The 20,341-nt window shown below is 39.8% G+C and overlaps 1 protein-coding gene across 1 annotated transcript in view; it reads right to left on the bottom strand.

The window, feature by feature from the left end:
- The window catches only part of LOC109038201 (uncharacterized), a 244,848-nt gene that overhangs the window by 167,383 nt on the left and 57,124 nt on the right, over window positions 1-20,341 (bottom strand). Inside the window, exon 2 of the mRNA XM_072304009.1 lies at window positions 11,886-12,191. Coding sequence (XP_072160110.1) covers window positions 11,886-12,176 — 291 coding nt within the window. The 5' untranslated portion in view covers window positions 12,177-12,191. The remainder of the gene's footprint in view (window positions 1-11,885; window positions 12,192-20,341) is intronic.

Here is a 20,341-nt window from a genome sequence, read left to right as displayed (position 1 = left end):
TATGCGCATCCATGATGCTTATCATTTCATATTTTTATGCACGCCTTTCAGCCTTTCAAGCGTCGGGTTATGTTCCCGTGCTGCTCGTATTAGCGATCAACCCCAGGGCCCGTTTCACTTATTCTTACTGCTTTTTTCTACGTCGCACACTGGGCCGAATCAATGGCAGGAGTCGGACATAATTTGGAAACTTTGAAAACTTATATTTTCAAAAATATGAAACAAAGCAGTTTAAGGGTAGTTTCATTGGTTTTTTGTAAGATTTCCTCTCGTTGAAACTCTTTGAAATTGAATTTGTGACGAATTAAATAGAATAATTTGAAATTTAATCAAAATTTCATGTTCGACCTCTGCTTTTAGTTCATTCCACTGTGCGCCAGTTCAACCGTACTGAGCGGGGACTGAATACGTTTACCAAAATTTTCCCCGCATCTTGTCTCAGCCTGCTACATTAGCTTCGTTTATGAAATTAGCTGAATATTTCTCGGGTTGGTGCACATTTTACTGCATTCATCTTGCAAGAATTACATTTTGAATTGGTTTTATTAATAATTATTATCATTGGATTTTTTTAATTATTATCATTGGATTTATATTAATAATTATTATCATTGGATTTATATTATAATTATTATCATTGGATTTATATTATAAATTATTATCATTGGATTTATATTTATAGGATTGGATTTGAATTATGAGCTTTTGATTGCATCTTCCCAGTGATTGGCGATTTATTAATAATACACTTAAAGATGTGAATTCTCCTTCGTTTCAAGAACTATATCGCCGGGATAGTCAAAATCCAAGTGGCAATGAACTAGTTCGTATTGTAAAAAAGCCAAAAATCCGGAATGGGTACTCGTATCTTAGCACCTGTTCCTGCTGCTTGGTATATAATTAACTACATTCTTTTCTGGGTGGTTGTTCAGTCGGTGAACATATCCTGCAAGAATTTCCCCTAGAATATTTGTTTTCATTGAATTCTTCCCAGTGGTTCGTGTTTTAGTCATTTTACACTTTCAGATGTGACCATCCGTCCGTACAAAAACTGTCTTTGCCGGATAGGAAGTTGTTTTCCTACCATGTTCAAACTGTAACTGAAAATAATGGTTACGTTAAAAAGTTACGATGTTATTTGTTGATACATTTTTTTAAGTACTGCAGAAAATTCCTTTTTTTTCTTGTTTTTATGACAAACCAATGATTTTTATATGTTTTAGTGCATCAATACCTAAGTAACGGATGGTTATTTTTTATTGGATCTTGGAATTTTTGGGAGGGAGGGGAAGGAGGACACAAAGCACAGCTTTAAATCATTTTATTAATAGGTAAAAGGCTGATTAATTTAATTAACGCAAATTTAAACATTCACAGGTAACACGTTTATAGTAAACGAAAGCTTCAACTCTTTAAAATCGCGCTGACCGCTGACCGAAGCGTGAATGATCGATTATCGATTTTTCCCCATTTGAAGCCATGGTAATAAATCGATTATTAAGGTGTTCGTTGCGAAAATCCTATTTATCGATCCTTTCCCATAGGATTAAATGGGAGATAAATCGATATATTGCAAAGCACGCCACGCCACGAAAGGGGACGGATCCCGGTGCGGATGGCATTCTTTTCGGCAGGCTGGAGCCTCAGAAAATATACATAAGCACATCATTCCGCTTTTATCGGTCCCTAAAGCACTTACAAACCCTCCTGGAATAGTAGTCGAGCCTCGCAGCCGCACAGTGGATCAAGTCAATTGGTGAGGTCGCTCATGAAATTTTTGACTAATGTTGCATATATTTTGATCAGAGTTGCCACAGTTGGAGAATATCGGGGAAACCGGGAAACCTTCAAAACAAGGACGGAAATGTGCGCGTAGCTGTTGCACCAGCTCGTAAGATCAATCATTCAATTTTTCTCATGCTCCGAATTTTATACGACACGAGAATCCCCGTATGGAAAGTTTGCAGTTTCCAAAAGCGCCTTCAATTGTGGCGTGATACCGCACGCATCCCGGAGAGTTCGAATAGTTCTATGTTGCGCCTGAGAAATGCAATCGAAGATTAATAATATTCTGCCGTGCTACGGAAGAACGCCGTACAAACATTCGAGAGTTGCCTTTCCTTCAATAAAATGCTCATTTTTGAGGAAAATTATGAATATTTTTCCTTGAAATTTTCAGAATCTTCAGGTAAAATTGCGAACTAAATTATCTGAAAAATCGGAATGAAAATATGTATAATAAGTTTACTAGGAAATTCGTGTTTTATCACAGGAAATTTGGCAAGGCCTGAAGGTTCATACGGCGTTCTTCCTTAGCACGGCAGTATTGGAGTAGCCTCTACACTGGCCTTGTCGGTTTTTCTTTGCCGCTACAGTAGTTTTAATCGCATAATTTAAGGGTGCCCAATCTAACATTGAATTTAGCAAACGTATACTTTTTGTTAAATAATTAAAAATAAACAAGCGGTAAGAAATATAACTGTATACCCACCATAAAATCACCATACCACCAACCGCACCTAAATCAACCATAAGATACAAGAAGCAGCCGTTAAAAATGTGAAAAAAAGCTTAAATAGAACGAATACACATCCAAGCAAATTAAACACACCGTATAAACAGGAACGAAAGCTTTAAACACAAATTAAAACAAGGAGATGTGCGCATAACTGTTGCACTAGCTCGTAAGATCAGTCTTTTCATTTATCTCATGCTCCGAATGCTCCGCTTTATGCGGCATGAGAATCCCGACATGGAAAGTTGGCAGTTTCGGAAACGCCTTCAATTGTGGCGTGATATCTCACGCATTCCAAAGAGTACGAATAGTTGTATCATTGCGCCTTAGCAATGCGGTGGAAGATTGATGTTGAAGTAGCCTCCACGCTGACCTTGTCGGTTCTCTTTTGCGACTATTTTGCCGTGCTAAGGAAGATCGCCGTATGAACATTCGAGAGATGACAAATTTCCTTCGATAAAACGTTTATTTTAGAGGCAAGTTATGAATATATTTCCTTGAAATTTTCAGGAACTTTAAGAGAAATCGCGATCAAATTTATCCGAAAAATTAGAAGGAAAATATTCATAAGCATGCCAGGAAATTTGTGTTTTATCAACGAGCGCGTAAGATTAGTCTTTCGAATTATCTCGTACCCCAAATTGTATGCGGCACGAGAATCCCGACATGGAAAGTTGCAGCTTCGGAAACGCCTTCAATTGTGGTGTGATACTTCACGCATTCCAAAGAGTACGAATAGCTGTATCGTTGCGCCTGAGCAATGCGAATCCCTCTCTTTGTGGCAACCCTGGTAGACGTTTATTCCGTCACATTTTATATTTTAAGAGGAGCCCCTCGAATAAAATTTTACGAGGAAACCTATGAAACCACTTTTAGAACCTCAAAGTTTTGTATGAACGGAGTTATGAACTTTTGAAGTTTCCAAATTTTGTCCAACTTTTATTGACAGGGCCCACTGCGCGCTGCGGGAAGGGATGTCTGCATAACCCCAGGTATCGGAAACGCGGCGGGCCTAAAGGAATGCGGGGAGAGGGCTTAAGTTCATCGGAACAAAAATTAGGGCAGAGCAAAGGGCAGGGAATTAGAGCCTCGACAATCGCAAGGTGGAGCTGGGAAGGAAAGATAGCATCGTTGCCGGGTCGGTAAAGGTGCGAGGGCCGGATTGGCGCTGGCGGGTATAAGGGACCCGCGCACATTTTCGGGTTGCATAATCTCTAAATTGAAGGCATTTAACCTGCAACGACTTGCTTATCTGTATACAGGGTGTCCCAGGATTAAGCACGAATATTAAATGAGTCGATTCTTTCACTGGAAAAAAACGCATTGGATCTAGAGTCCAGACTTTTAAAAACATCGACAAGAAAAAATACTCTTGTTTCAATCGGATTTTTGCTTAAATCAAGAACCAAGCCCCTTAATTTGAGCGGATTTTCTTTTGATTTAAGCAAAAATCTGATTGAATCAAGAGTCCTTTTTCTTGTCAATGTTTTCAAGAGCCTGGACTCTAGATCCAATGTGTTTTTTTTCCAGTGTGGGTAAAAATAGACATTTTTGCGGTATAACTTTTTTCCCAAAAACGCTTTCCTTAGGGGCCCCATGATTCCCCTATCATCCCCTGTTAGTCCCTATTATCTCGAAAACGATGCGTCATAGCGAAAAAAAAAGCATTTTTCGTAATATTTTTAAACGCTGAATCTAGCAGTGCGGTCAAAAATAAATTTTTGTAGATAGAAACATTAATTTTGGGCACTTTTAAGTTCGATACCCCCCTCCTCAAAATGAGTTTTCGGTAGAGGCCGTGAAAAAACTGTATCTTATTTCTTGGCAAATTTAAATAAAATATCAGACGATGAGTGATTTTTGAAAAGTTAAAAATTGTACATTTTGACTGTTGAATTGATAATATTGAACCATAAAAGTTCCGAACTCCAAAAAGTCTATATCCTAATATTTCAACGATGGCGCCGCGAATCATCGGCGGATTCAGCAATTTGGCAACACCGGATTTCCTCCATTACCTGTGGAAATGTATCGACTCTTGGAGGGGCCAGGTGCTCCGTCGAGAATCGATTATTTAGCATGAGTTTAAATGGAGGAAATCCAGTGTTGCCAAATTGCTGGATCCGCCTCCGCCCCGGATACTTGGCCGAAAGGTGACGATGTGTCCAGCAAACTCGCCTCCTCAATCTTGACGAATAGCCCAACTTCTCCGAAGTCTCGAAGAAGTAGGTTGCACTCGTCGAACTTGGAAAGTCGCCTGTTAGGCTTTCGCAGCTCGGAGCTCCGGCCGGGAAATTTGATTAGCATTAGGTCCCATCTGCGAATGGCGCGTAAAAGGATACTCGCGCCTTCGTCCTCCTTCAAAACTCATAATAAAAAAAAGCACTCTCATACAGAAAAAGCTCTCTTATCGCGCACTCTATATGGAAATGAGTTTTCTTGTTAGTCTTATTTTCCGGCCGACGGATGAAGGCGCGGTGCGAGGGAGAGCGTGAGTCTGCTTCCAGTCTTACGGTCGTGTTATGGGATTAAAACCTTTACGAGATGCGAACATTTTTCTCTCGTTACCCCGCGATGTACAACGCAGTGACTCCGATGCATACTGCACCGTGTGCTGAAGAGGAACGGCGTATGATCCGTCGGATGTCGCCAAATTTCCTTTAATAAAATATAAATGGACCACTAGACAAGGTACGAATTTAAGCATTCTGATTCATGTTTCCCGTAAAAGTTTCACGTAGAGCACGATTTGCACGACGAAAATTACTTACTTAAACTAACTCCTAACGAAGATATTCACGTTTTTATTTCACATTGGTTACGAGGAAGTTGAACTGCCCGCTCACAAGAAACTTAAAGCTCTACGTGAGTCAAATCGCGCACTACAACGGTTTCAACACGCTCCTCAATCGAGTAATGTTCATTTCCCACCATGCGTTGTTCAAACTATATAAACAATTTGCTACAGCTGAGCCAAAGCGTCAAGAATGAGGTTGCCAGATTTTTATATCGCAGAGACTGTCATGATAACGCGTTTAGCGCACATTGTGAATCACGCACACGCAATGAGCAATGAGCGGGTGGTTTGAATTCACGCATCAAGAATCATAAAATATCTTTGGAAGGAGTTGATTTGCGTAATTTTCGTTGTGCGAGTCGTATTGTACGTGAAATTTTAGTTAAGAAACATTTATCAGAATGCTGAAATTCGCACCTTGTCTGATGATCCATTCTTGAAAACGTCCGTGTTTTTTGCTCTCTTATGCGAAGAAATTTCTGTAAGGCTTTCAAGAAATATTATTGATTTGTTTTCTTTTAAAAAAATATAATGGGAACAGGGGTTTTTAAACACCGCAAACGAGATACGTAGCCTGGTATAGTTTTACCATCGCAATCACGCAATCAGCTCTGAATAATTTGAGAATTTCAAGAGTACATATTCATAGCTCTCCTGAGAAATTTTCAATCGAAGAAAATTTGGCAACTCTGGAAGGTTCATACGAAGTTTTTCCGTATAGCTTCGCAAAGAAGGAGATAAGTAGAGATTGCATCCTGCAATAGATAAAATCACTGATTGATGTTCTCAAATGTTAACCGTGGCTTATGCGCGGGTTTATTTAGGCGGTCAAAATAAGATCAGATTCCAACAATTCTTGACTTTACATGACATTTTGACAAAATCTAGGACAAATGATATTAGAACGTATTTATGCTAAAACAAGCAATAACTGCTTTAAGACTCCCCTCTGCTTCCCTCTCCATTAATTTCTAATGTGTTCTCATCCGACATTTATCACCGACACTAACGACAATCTTAGACGGACCCTGTAATAACTTTATCTTTCCCTCTCTTCACGGCGACCATTCGTCCCAACCGATAGGATTGCTGCATTATCTCTTTCTCTTTTATGTCTATCAATTCCAGGATTTCTAAGTCTGCGTCTGCCAGACCAGGCTTATATCTGAACATAATCATGCTGAATTGAAGTTTGTTAAAATAAATAAAGCTAAAGGAACTGTGAGCAAGGAGAAAATAAAAGGTTTCGTCCATACTGAACACCTACGTTTTTCGGTTCAGATGACGGAAGTTTTCGACCATAGAAACCGAGCTTTCATTCAGCTCATTCGAATTCGGTTCTTATAAATAAAAACTTCGGTCACCGGAGATCAAAAATCCCTCTGCTAAAAGTAAGTTTTCTCAGTATGCATATGCACGGCGAGTCTGCGTGATACAAAGCCTCTTTACTTTTAAAGATCAATTCATTCTCCCATACTTCCTTTTAGCATACATTCGGCCAAAGCTAATCTCAAGCCACCACAACAACAGGGACTAACCCGTCTGCTAGCGGATGCAAAATACGTGATCACAAAACAGCTTATCTGATGAGACGGGAAGAGGATTAAGATGCTTTCATGGGATGGCGAGATGGGATGGTTGGAAGAGAGGAGAGAGCGGGTAAGTGTGAAATTTAACAAGTGATAACACGCTAACGAGCTATACCTTCAGGGACCCACTCGTCAAAGGCATTCATCATCCCGGCAGAGACAGGTCTATAGGGTAGAATCTCCACGTTCCGTTTACTCCCTTAAAGCCCACTAGTCATGCACCGACCATGAGAGGAAGAACACGATCAATTTTAGCGTTCAGACAGTGGGTCAGTGGGTCACTAAACCTTGTGTTTTTTAGTCAATATTCTGAAAGTACTAGATGAGCACTGTCGCGATAGCGAAGAGAGCAGTAAGCACTAGTAAAAAAAACCTCTTGGACCAATGCCGCATTGCATTGACTTAAGAGTGCAGTTTCTTGTCGCCGGATTTAAGAGTCTTGAACACTTGTTTCAAGCGGATTTTGCATTGATTCAAGCGGATTTTGCATTGAAACAAGAGTCCAGACTCTTAACTTCGGCGACAAGAAACTGCACTCTTGAACCAAGAGGCTTTCTTTACCAGTGAGTGCAAAAAATGAAGTTTTGAGAAAACGAGCTCAGAAGCGTCTGACCGAAAAATTATAGTGATTAAAGTCTTTATTCTTTGTCCAATTGCCACTAATCGTCCGAAAGACTCTTAGAAATCGTTTGGGCTATTAAAAATCGGCCGTTTTGATTTGAATTACAAAAAAGGTTATTTTTAATTTTCATTGTTGGGCAAGATAGCCGTGAGTGCTATCTTCTGCATGCTTCCGCGGTTGCGTTTTGGACACACGAGAAATACATTTTCAAATTTTCGAAATGTTCTGAATCTTTTTTTTGCATTTTTCTGAACTTTCTCGGAACTTTTCAGAGAATCTAAAAAGAGTCACGGAACTTTTGACGGCCATGGAGTGGGAGAATTTGAAACAAAAAAGGTTCTGAATCCGGGAAATTTTGACGGACATGGAATGGGTGCACTGATTATGAGTCCAAGCCTCACGCCATCGCGCCTTCAATTTTGCAGGATGCAACGCGCACGTCCATCAAGCACGTATAGTTGTATATCTACGCCGTCATTAATTCACGTTCTTTTCCTTGCTCCATTTCCATGTCGAGTTGGTTCCGTAAGTCCAATTTGTGGCGGTGCTTCAAGGGCCACTCGAGCAACACAGTCAAAGAGAGGAGAGACTTAATCGGGCATCGTTTTTAAACTTACCGGGGTATTTTTCAATGCAAAATACCCCAGTTACGGTTAAAACCGGCAACCATGGGTTTCTCTTTCTCTCTCCTCATTTCAGCTGTTTACGCCCTGTCTTTATTTTTTAATTTCTCATGCTGCGGCGGGGAGCATAAATTTCCCATCTTAATTATGATTAATGACGCGAGTTCACGACACAAGCGCTCTTGGAATAAATTCTTTTCTAGTTTTTTCCTGTTCAAATTATAATTTATCCTCGACCATATCTCGGTGCCGTGACTTGTTCCTAAAAAGACTGATTTCTAAAAAATAAAAAAAAACAACGTGGTGTTGCCAACGTAATTGCCTCCTTACAAATACCTCCTCTTTAGCTTCACTGTCGATGTCTGCAAAATAGTATACATATGTTTGATTACTCCAAAATAACTTTTACCGGTTTGAAGTGGAAACATATCTACCAACGATCGTGACGATATCGTGTTTTTGCTGATGCCCCATTCTTCAAAGAAAACCAATCGAAAATGCTCTCTTGAAATTTTCTGAAACTTTTCTTCATTTAGTTAATAATATGTACCGAAACTGACAAAGAGAAAATTTTGTTAGTTTTTAGCAACGAGAACAAAAAACACCATTGGAAAAATTAAAAGCACATTATGAAGGACAAAAATTAGGACCTTTTTGCGGAATTTCGGCACTTTCTCTTCCGGCCGCCCTTATGAAATCAGTACTATTTTCGGATAAGTATAGACATCTTGAGTGGCTGTTCTTTCAAAAGTTCAAACGTCTGCCTACACTGTTAACAATTTTGGAGTGAAATTCGGTGCCAGAATCTGTATAGCACCCAAAAACCCCGAGTGATATGTATGCGGAGTGGAATCTATTCTTTTTACAGAATGGTTCACAATATTACGGAGCGGAATACACTCTTTTAGCGGCGTTGCATACACTTTAATGGTGCTAATTTTTCTCCGCATTCATATCACTCGGGCCGATTCATTTCGTTTTTGGGCCGAACTCGAGGTTCATATGACGTTTTTTCTTGACGTGACAATATAGTGGAAGAGTTGACGAATCAATTATGATTTGAAAAAGATTTTTGTGGTAATTTTGGACAGAGGCCACTTACCGCTACTGCTCCCTAGAAATGCTATGCTCAAATGAATTTTCTCAAGAAGTGTCAAGGAGGTATTGTTTACCTTGGAGTAGAATTTGTATGTTTAGGCGGGAAAGAGAATTTATTGAATGGTGATGACATCAAATGTAAGAATCATATTTGCTGAATTGTAGCGGAGAGCTGAATACATAGGGGGGGGGGGGGGGGGTGTCAACCTTTGATAGTGATACAAAAGTAGCACGTTTCCTCGAAAATTACGTTACGTGTCTTGTTTGCGACACGGAATGCCCTTTCGTCTCTCATCCGGGACAACCGTAACAAAGTGGAGTGGCGTGCTTTGCGATATATCTATTGATCTGTCATTTAATCTCATGGAAAAGGATCGATAAACAAGATGTTCGCAACGTACACCTTAATAATCGATTCTTGACCATAGCTTCAAATAAAGAAATTTCGATAATCGCTCATTCACACTTCGCCACTCTTGTAAAGCTACGCCTACGCTATCATTCCGATGTTGAAAAATTACACTGTTAAAAATCGAGGACCGAAATTCGGTACCGAAGTCTATATACGGCCCAAAAACGAAATGAATCGGCCCGAGTGATATGAATGCGGAGAAAAATTAGTACCATTAAAGTGTATATAAAACGCCGCTAAAAGAGTGGATTCCGCACCGCAATAGTATAAAAATAAATAGTATAGTAAATAGTATAATAAATAATATAATAAATAGTATAATAAATCATTCTGTAAAAAGAGTAGAAACCACTCCGCCTACATATCATTCGGGGTTTTTGGGTGCTATACAGATTCTGGCACCGAATCTCACTCCAAAATTGTTAACAGTGTAGGCAGACGTTTGAACTTTTGAAAGAACAGCCACTCAAGATGTTTATACTTATCCGAAAAAGGTAATGATTTCATACGGGTGCTCCGGAAGAAAAAGTGCAGTAAATTCCGCAAAAAGGTCCTAACTTTTGTCCTTCATAATTTGCTTTTACTTTTTCCAATCGTGTTTTTTGTTGATTAGTCTCTAGTTGTTTCCTACAGAAAGCGGCTCAAAAATTACGATGAGCGCGTCGGGAAAGTCTGAAGGTCGCTCCTTATTTCACAATCTGCGCAAGCAATTTGCGACTTTTAAAACTTTCCCCCTTCAAAAAAGATACTACGGCACAAGAGAATAATTCGTAAAGGGAGTCATTTCATCCAACCCTTGCGCACTAGGATGCTACGCAATATTAAAGATGGCTGACGCTTCCGCGCGCAAATCGTGAGGAAGCCCTATGGTCTTTATCAACGCAAGGGAAACGTATTAAATACTAACACGTCGGTTGATGAAATCTCGTTTCGTTACGTGCGTTTTGCCGAAATGGCTGCGGTCGTGTTGAATATCGCGAGCATTTTAGTACGCAAGGGTTGGATGGAATGACTTCTCTTACAAAATGTTCACTTGTGCCGTAGTATCGTTTTCGAGGCGGAAAGCTCAAAAAAGAGCGTGTTCCACATGCAGATTGTAAATTTAGGAGTGGATTTCACACTTTCGCGATGCTCTCGCTGGGATTTTTGAGCTATTTTCTGCAAAAAGTATGACTATTTTTTCGCTATTGCTGAAGTTTGCAACAAGCCCATTCTGTTTGCAGCCCTCTCAACTTCCATTCGTATCACATGACCCGCCCAACAAGCTTTCCGCGATATCATGAGTCGGACGATGTTGTCGAGCTTAGGAAGAACGGCGTATGAGCCTCCAGACGTTGACATATTGCATTTAATTAAAAAGAAAATACTTGAAAAATTCTGAATAATTTTCCTCCAATCTTCCGGACAATTTTGTTCAGGATTTAACGAGTATCTAAAACATCAGGAACTGTTAAGGGATCATGTGCCCAACTTTCCACAAAAATGAAAATTTGATGGAAGAAAAGTTGGCAACACGAAAGATCCTGGACAGCCCCTTCATTTGGATTGCATTTTGCAAAAAGGAACCGAGAGCATTCCAATGTCGCTAAGATTGTGCAACTTTGTTGGCCTCGCAAAAATACACAGATTATCTAAACTAATGTTATCTTTACACCCAATAAACTATAGCTTGAAGACGAAAGTTACCTTGGTAAATTTAATTTTTTGCATGATTTCAGTAATTTTATTGAATGAAAATAAGAGACAAAATGCTAGCAACATTGGAATGCTCTTGGTTCCTTTTTGCGAAATGCAATCCATTTGTCCAAGGAGATGCGTGGAATAGACGAATTTAGTGTGACGTCACATCTCGATTTAATTTCGATATCTCGAAAATCGAAACGTGCCCCAACAAACGAACATATAGGAATCTGCGGGATTTAGGCAGGGGGGTAGGGGGATTCGCTTTATGACTGTCACTGATATTACGAGCTTACTATACAATCAATTCTTGTGATTGTGATCTCGAACGATTTTGTAAATGGCTAGCTTTCATACTTTTAAAGTCCCATGGAGCAATTTTTTAGTTTCAAGCAGTTTCAGCATTATTTCGTTTATCGTTCATTTTGGAGGTTGTGTTTGTTTGTTGGGGCACATTTCGACTTTCGAGATATCGAACCCACAATATCGCTCCGTGACGTCACCACTAAATTCGTCTATGGAAACTCGAGTTTGGTATCGACGGCTTACCTGTTTGCCGGAGAAGGCCTCGTTGACGCTGAAGTGCTCGCGGTTGAGGAGGGTGAAGGTGAAGTCGACGTAGACGCGGACGCTCTCGGAGGCGGAGCGCCAGACGAGGTAGACGCCGAGGACCTTGTCCGTCCGCGAGAAGGTGATGGCCCACTTCTGGTGCCCGCACGAGAACTCCTTCGACGTCACGTCACGCTCCAGGTCCCGCGTCACCGACTTGGTCACCACGAACGTGAACACGTGCGAGTGCGCGCGGTCCGAGAGCTTCACGAACCGGTACAGCAGAGCCATCGCCTCTCATAACATCTGAAACACCCGAAAACCACGTAAATACAAATTTTTAAGAGCAGCCCAAGACAATGATAACAGTGGAAAAACGAGGATGAAAAAACGGGAAGCAAGGCTAAAAATACACGATTAATGAAGCCCGAGACGTTATTTCGACTCAAAATCGAGTCGTTTTCAGTCGGAAACAATCACATCAACTTGGACGTCATTTTCCACGAAAGTCGATATCAGATGGAGTATTCAAATCCGTGTAAATTTATCGCCTCTCATAACATCTGAACCACCCAAAAACCACATCAACTTGGACGTCATTTTCCACGAAAGTCAATATCAGATGAAGTATTCAAATCCGTGTAAATTTATTGCCTCTCATAACATCTGAAACACCGAAAAACCACATCAACTTGGACGTCATTTTCCACAAAAGTCAATATCAGATGGAGTATTCAAATCCGTGTAAATTTATCGCCTCTCATAACATCTGAAACACCGAAAAAACCACATCAACTTGGACGTCATTTTCCACAAAAGTCAATATCAGATGGAGTATTCAAATCCGTGTAAATTTATCAATCTAAATTTTTTTAATGAACTAGATTATCATGATGATTAGAAAGATTAACCCAATTACTACATGTAACCCATGAAATCCAGTCAAAATAAAAAAGAATTCCCATATACACCATCATTGAACCTAAAGTTTGAATTCAGGTATTCATATCTTTGAATTGCTAACAAATATAATCTTAATAAGATAGATATTGCCAGTCTGATCTTTACATTTTTAAATTTATTTATCGTTAACTCATAATGTGCTCATGTAACAAAAAAACCTGATATTAATATGATAAGAGTATTTAGTAGAGGAATATCTATAAATCTTATTTGAATAATCTTGTGATTAGGTCAGATCGATCCCGTTCTTATATCTAATCACATAAACTTGGACGTCATTTTCCATTCTAGTCATCGCTAACCCACATGCACAGAGAAACTAATGGCAGATACGTCCTTTCTAGAGTAAGCTAAAAACCTAACTAGAGGTTAAGGTGATTCGACGGTGGCCATTTATTGTGTCACAGCGACGTGCGATATATCGCATCAATTCGTTCCATAATGGAGATGTTGCATGTGTGAGAAATTTGCGATTTGACTATTGATTCTTGTGTAAAAGTTCGCGAGAAACACGATGGTGCCACTGGTTTTCTCTGAAATCGTCTCCCAAGCTCAAAAAAAGCTCTCAAGTTGGGGCCAAAATGGAGGGGATATCCCTCGCTATCCTGAGACTGAGAGTCTACCTCTATATCAAGACAAACTCTCCATGCAAAGATAGGGAGCAAATACATTAGCCATGATGCCGTGTTTTCAGTTTTGGAGTCCCCAAATAAAGTGGCAGCCCTGTCAACGTATTTGCTCCCTATCTTTGCATAGAGAGTTTGTCTTGATGTACACGTGGACTCTCAGGGTAGCGTGGGATATCCCCTCTATTTTGGCCTCAAATCGAGAGCTTTTTTTGAGCTTGGGAGATGAATTCAGAGAAAACCAGTAGCACCATCGTGTTTCTCGCGAAAATTCACAAAAGAATCAACAGTCAAATCGCAAATTCCTCACACACGCAACATCTCCATTACCTTATGCACCATCCTCAAAGACGCATCTTTCCCCTCTAACCTTCGACCCAAATAATAACTTTCATCAACATAACCTTTGCGGTTGCAAATTGGATTTGCCCCCTATTAGGCTGGATAAAACTACAAAGTACAGTCCCCTCCCCCTCTTCGCTACGAGTGAGTTTGAAGCCGTTGAATCTCGGCAGCGCTTCTGTGTCCCGACGCGACGCCCTTGCGAAAATTATGATGATATAAAACATGACTGGAGTCTTTCCCTGCGGGCAATTGAGGGAACGCGAACACGTAGGAAATGACACGGAATCCATCGGATATTCATCCGAACCCACGCCAACTCAATTGCCAAATCTCGAGTTTTCCCGATCACACGGTCTCGCATTTGTATGCAGCTGGGATTATAAGGTCCCGTACGACTTGAGTTCTTCGTAAAATTTTCCGAACGGCAGGTTGTTTTTTTTCGATCCTAAAATAAACTTACAACCGCGACAAAGCTTCTAAAGTTGAGAACGCAATGGAGATGATGCATGTGTGAGGAATTTGCGATTTGACTACTGATTCTCATGTAAAAATTTGCGAGAAACACGATGGTGCCACTGGTTTTCTCTGATATCAACTCCCGAGCTCAAAAAAAGCTCTCAAGTTGAGGCCAAAATGGAGGGGATATCCCACGCTATCCTAAGAGTCCACCTCTACATCAAGACGAACTGTCCATGCAAAGATAGGGAGCAAATACATTAGCAGCGTTGCCGTGTTTTTAGTTGTGGAGTCCCCAAATAAAGTGGCAACCCTGTCAATGTATTTGCTTCCTATCTTCGCATGGAGAGATTGTCTTGATTTCATGGAGCTGGACTCTCAGTATAGCGTGGGATATCCCCTCCATTTTGGCCTCAACTTGAGAGCTTTTTTTGAGCTTGGGAGTTGATTTCAGAGAAAACCAGTGGCACCACCGTGTTTCTCGCGAACTTTTACATAAGAATCAACAGTCAAATCGCAAATTCCTCACACATGCAACATCTCCATTATTTGCTGCATGGGAGCCCTTGTAAAAAATTGCAATAGGCGCTGCGTTCCAAAATACCACAAGGAGATAATACATACCAGGCTGTAGAACCCATAGGAAATCTTACAGCCTGCTGTAGGTCTACAGTATTTTGGAACACAGATCCTACAGCAGGAAGTTATTTATTTTAAAAAATTGCTCCAAAATCACGATGTGTGCATCGGTGGAGACTGATGCACACTCCTAACTTCACAATCTGCGCAATTAATTCGCGTTTTTATAAGCCTATCGCTTCAAAAACGTTACCACGGCACAAGTGAAGATTTTGTGAGCAGAGCAGTCATTCCATCCAGCCCTTGCGCACTATAGGATGCTACTCAATATTCTGCCGTGCTAAGGAAAAACGCCGTATGAACCTTCAGGCGTTGCCAAATTTCCTTTGATAAAACACGAATTTTCTGGTGAACTTATGAATATAGATAATTTTTTCGCAATTTCACTTGAAGTCTCTAAGAATTCCAAGGGAAAATCTTCATATCTTTCCTAAAAAATAAACATTTTATTGAAGGGCATTTAGCAACTCTGGAATGTGCATACGGCGTTCTTCCTTAGCAGGGCAGTATTCAACACGGCTGATTCTTCCGCGCGCAAATCGTGAGGAAGCACCGTAGTCTTTATCAATAAGATGAACATGTAAATATTAACACGACGCACAGTGGAACAAGTTTTAGGAAGAAGTCGAAGTTTTTCACAAAAATCGTGAAATTATGTCGAAATTACCTTTACACTATTTCTTATCCAGTTCACCACGAGCATACTCCTTCTTTCTCACCCACACATAGTTCTGTTTGGTAGGAATACGTCCATTTCTCACGTAGATTGTTTCTCGATGCACTTAGCGTGAATTGTAAGCCATTTTCTTCAAGAAGCAACTCTTCTTCAGCTCTGGCTAAAGTTTGCATCAGGCTCATTCTGCCGTGCTAAGAAAAAACGCCGTATGAACCTTCAGGCGCTGCCAAATTTCCTTTAGTAAATCAGAAATTTTCGGGAAAATTTGTTAATATTTTTCTTCCAACTTTTCACATAATTTTGCTCGCAATTTCACCTAAAGTCTCTGAAAATTTCAGGGGAAAATCTGCATATCTTTCCTCAAAAATAAACATTTCATCGGAGGAAATTTGGCAACTCTTGAATGTTCATACGGCGTTTTCCCTTAGCACGGCAGCATTGCATACAACAATGCACGCTCCGACCGTAAAAACAAAACCAAAGACATGGCAACTTCGGAATTAAACCCTGACGGCGCTCAATGAACTTTGGGCGGAAGTGGGGGCAGGTCGTGTCTCATGAACGGCCGACACTTTAAACGACAAGCAATGAATATAAATTAAACGTGACCCGCAGCCACAGCCCCGGCCACTTCTTAAACCGCCCAGAAAAACGACGAAACAAAAAAAAAAGGGAAGAAAAAAAGGAAAAGAAAATCGGGGGTGAGTGCGAGGGGCAGGGGGCGAGAATCGCGATTCACGGCACGATCCCTTTGGCGTCTGCACAAAGCGAAAGATCATTACTCGCGTGATATATATTTATTTCGGGATGCCCCGCGGGGTTGCCGAACTTGGAGCGCATTTTTCGAATCGTGAATCAATGGAAAGGATTGAAAGTTTCAGAGATATTGTGATAGGTCAGTTTCACGAGGTTCAGAACCAGAGACAATATATTTAAAAGACCCATCACTGATCTGCCGTGATAGCAAAGAGAGCCGTAAGTGCAAAAATGAAGTTCTGAGAAAACGGGCTCAGAAGCTTCTGACCGGAACATTTTATTGAGAGAAGCCTCCGTCTTTGTCAAATTGCTACTACTCGTCCGGAAGACTCCTAGAAATCGTATGGATGATTAAAAATCGACTGATTTTATTTCTATTACATATTACATAAAAGGGTATTTTTCATTTTAATGCTTAATGTTAGGCAAGACAGCCGTAACTGCTATCTTCTGCATGCTTTCGTGGTTGCGTTTTGGACGCACAACAAACACATTTTAAGGTTAGAAATTGGCAGAAGAGGGCGGCACTTTATTGGAAAGCACTGTTTTTATTGGCTCTCATGCACTTTCGGCTGTCTTGAAAAAAATTATGTAATTTTTTGTGCACTTACGGCTTTTCCATACGTCTCGTTTTTATTAAATCAGGATGAATTTTGCTGTTTTAGCTGTCTCAGTAATTTCATCTGAAAGAGTTTAGACGAATTTTGAAGAAAACTCGATTTCGAAAATGTTGCACTTACGGCCCTCTTTGCTATCACGGCAGTGATATCTCCTGTGGAGTGCAAAAGTTATTTCCAGAGGTTAGTACTCAGGCGGTAAGAAAAAGCAACCGAAATTTTGTGTTACACTTTGAGTTCCTTTATACTGAGAGTCAAGACAATGTGAATCCATTTCTGATTGGTTCCCGTATTTTAGGTCTCCGCAATGTCACAAACGGGAATAAAGATTACATTATCACCGATTGCAAAGATTATAATCTATAAAGGACCGAAGAACAACGGGTTCGACAAAGAACAAACGGAATGAGAGAAGGAACGAAGAAAGGAATTTGAGAATGAACCGATCAAAGATTACGAAAAACTTTCAATTTGTGTAATCTGTATTCCCGTATGTGACTCCATGAGGGGGGGGGGGGTGTCTTAATTCTCAGTATAAAGGGACTGTATATCTTTCGGAGGTAGAAAGAAACAAACCTAAACGGCTTCATATCATCCTCGCACATTTTTTCCGACTGTCATCTTCACACATTTCATCCTCGCACTCATTTCATCCTCGCATTTCAGTTAATCTCCGAATAACTTCCCGTGGCAATCACTAATTTCTAGGAGATTTTTGAAAAATTTTCGGCCAATTTCTCAGATAATTAATTTGGTTAGTAATTTGATCTAAAATGTCTGAAAATTTCAAGGAAAAATATTCATCATTTTCATCAAAAATAAACATTTCATCAAGAGAAATTTGGCAAGTCTGAAAAGTTCATACGGCGTTCTTCCTTAGCACGGTAGGATAAGTCTGCTTTCCTCTAAGTTTTTCTTGTTAGTGAAAGCGCTAGCCGTCTCGGCTTGACTCCAATCTTAAATCAGTACTGATCCTGCCGCGTCAAAACGCCTTCAACTCGTTGGTTAGGCAAAGTGCGTTCCGGAGTGTTAAAATAGTTGCACGTTCAGCTCCTGCGTTTCCTTGCAATATATCTCTTAGTTGCTGATTATGATTGTTGACATCGGGGAGCACGTTGGTATTGCCAAATGGTGCAATTTTTTCTGAAAATTGGTAATCCTAGATGGATAGCCTCGGTTTCCATACCAAGGGATGAAGACGATGAGAAAGAGGAAAAAGAGAGGAAAAATAAGTTATTTTTCACCTTTTTCCTTCCCTTCATTCCTCTTTTTTCTTTCTTCTTTGTCTTATGTCCCATTTTTAGCTCTTCTTTCTTTTTATCATTTTTTCGTCCTGCTCTCGTCCCTTCTCTTCACCTCTTCAACCTTTTCAATTTAAAATAAAAATGTCTTCTCTTGATATGCGTATCGAATGAACTACTGCCGTGGTAAGGAAAAACGCCGTATGAACTTTTAGACGTTGCCACATTTCCTTCAATAAAAACCAAATTTTCTTGGAAAATTGTGAACATTTTTCTTCAAATTTTTCAGATTATACTGTACGGAATTTGACCTAAAATATCTGAAAATTTCAAGAAAAAATATCAATAATTTTCCTCAAAACTACATTTTTCTTCTAGAGAAATTTGGCAACTCTCAAATGTTCTTACGGCGTTTCTCCTCAGCACGACAGACTAGGCCGTTTGAAACTTGTTATTCAAGTACGAATTGATTGCGGTTTGATCACGTGTCGTTTAAACGAAAATGTTGATCCTCTTTTATGATTTAAAATAATAAAGCGCGTCGTCTGATAGAGATATAATTGGTTATTCGTAAAACCAAAGAATAATACACCCCAAGAAAAACATTTTCATTAGAAAAAAAGAAGTTTGAAACATTAGATGTATGCATGTCCACCCGCACCTACGCATAAACCATTGCCTTCATTTTCTAAACTAACTTGACAACAGTCCTTCTTATACGAAATTTGCCTCCATAAGTCCATACACTCAGATTTCTTCTCCAACTGACGGTCGTATGTGCTAGTGATTTAGTTCATTTCAATAAGTGGTTACGTGATGCACTGTTCTATTTCCTCTATCACTGAAAATGCTGCACATTCCCTCTATAGTATTGCATACGCTAATTCAGGGGCGATTCCCTGCATGTGTTCTAGTAGAAAAATGGGAAAACGCAGTGCGCATTATTAGATTTCCAATGATACCACGCTAAGGAAAGACAGCGTATAAGCCTTCAACCGTTTCCAAATTCCCAATGATAAAGTTTGGATTTTCCGGAAAACTTGTGCATTTTTGTCTTCCAATTTTACACGGATTTTTTTTCGCATTTTGATCTAAAGTATTGAAAATTTTGGGGAGAAATATTCATAAGAGTCCTAAAAAATTCGGTGGAGACTTGACAACATTCGGATACTTATACGATAACTTAGCACGGCAAAATTCTAGAATGGGGATGTTGCGAACTTTTGCTATAGCAAAAAGAATAATTGCCATCAGTAGAAAATGAATAAAGTATGAATAGTTAAGAGAAAACAGTCTCAATTGTTTACTAAACTTCACAATCTGTATTTTTGAGCTTCCCGCCTCGTGTGTCGTAATTTTTTATGAGAAAAAAGTAAAGTCTGCCACTGTGAACAAAAATCAAGGAAGTTTTCAAGACTTTACGTCGACAATCTGCCAAAGAGAAAAGACAGCATGACAGAGAGTTTGTGACGTTAAAAAGGGAGATACGCAGTCTCGCACTTTGCCCATTAAGGTACACATTTTGTCGATTCTTTAACGAGAGACCGTGACTACATTTCAATGATGCCAAATTTTTCCTTAAAAATTGCATTACAACCGCGAAATCTTGGGAACTTCTGAATTTCACTCATTTTTCTTCTGATTTTATGCCAAAATCACAAGAATTATGGACGAAATTGCACAATTTCTTTCTTGTTAAAAATCGAGATGCTGCAGTCGAATTTGCAACTCTAGAATGGTTTTAAGTTCCGTTCGGGAAACAACGATTTCTTCCGCAAATAATGAAAATAAGGTAAATACTATTAGTTTTCTCCGATGAACTCGTTGTGATTTTTGAGCCATTTTCCGTAAGAGGAAACCCTTTGTTTTGCTGTAACAAAAGTTCGAGACAGACTCCTCATTCAAAGAATTAAAAGGTTGAAAAGATTTTGTCACCTTTAGTGTCACCACCAAGGTTAACAGGTCTTGTTTGGTAGAGCAATTTACTCGAGTTAGGTTCCAACCTAAGAATACAATTATATCAACTCCGGTGTGTTGCAGAGTATCACACGCATTTGAAGGCGTTTTATGATGGTCCGACCGCGACCTACGAAGAGTTTATGTGCTAACTTTCAGTTCAGTGCTCTTTGCGACGAAT

This window comes from Bemisia tabaci, chromosome 9 (genome assembly GCF_918797505.1).
Source record: "Bemisia tabaci chromosome 9, PGI_BMITA_v3".
NCBI lineage: Eukaryota > Metazoa > Arthropoda > Insecta > Hemiptera > Aleyrodidae > Bemisia > Bemisia tabaci.
The sequence above is the reverse complement of the archived record's forward strand: the minus strand, read 5'-3'. Positions and strand labels throughout refer to the sequence as shown.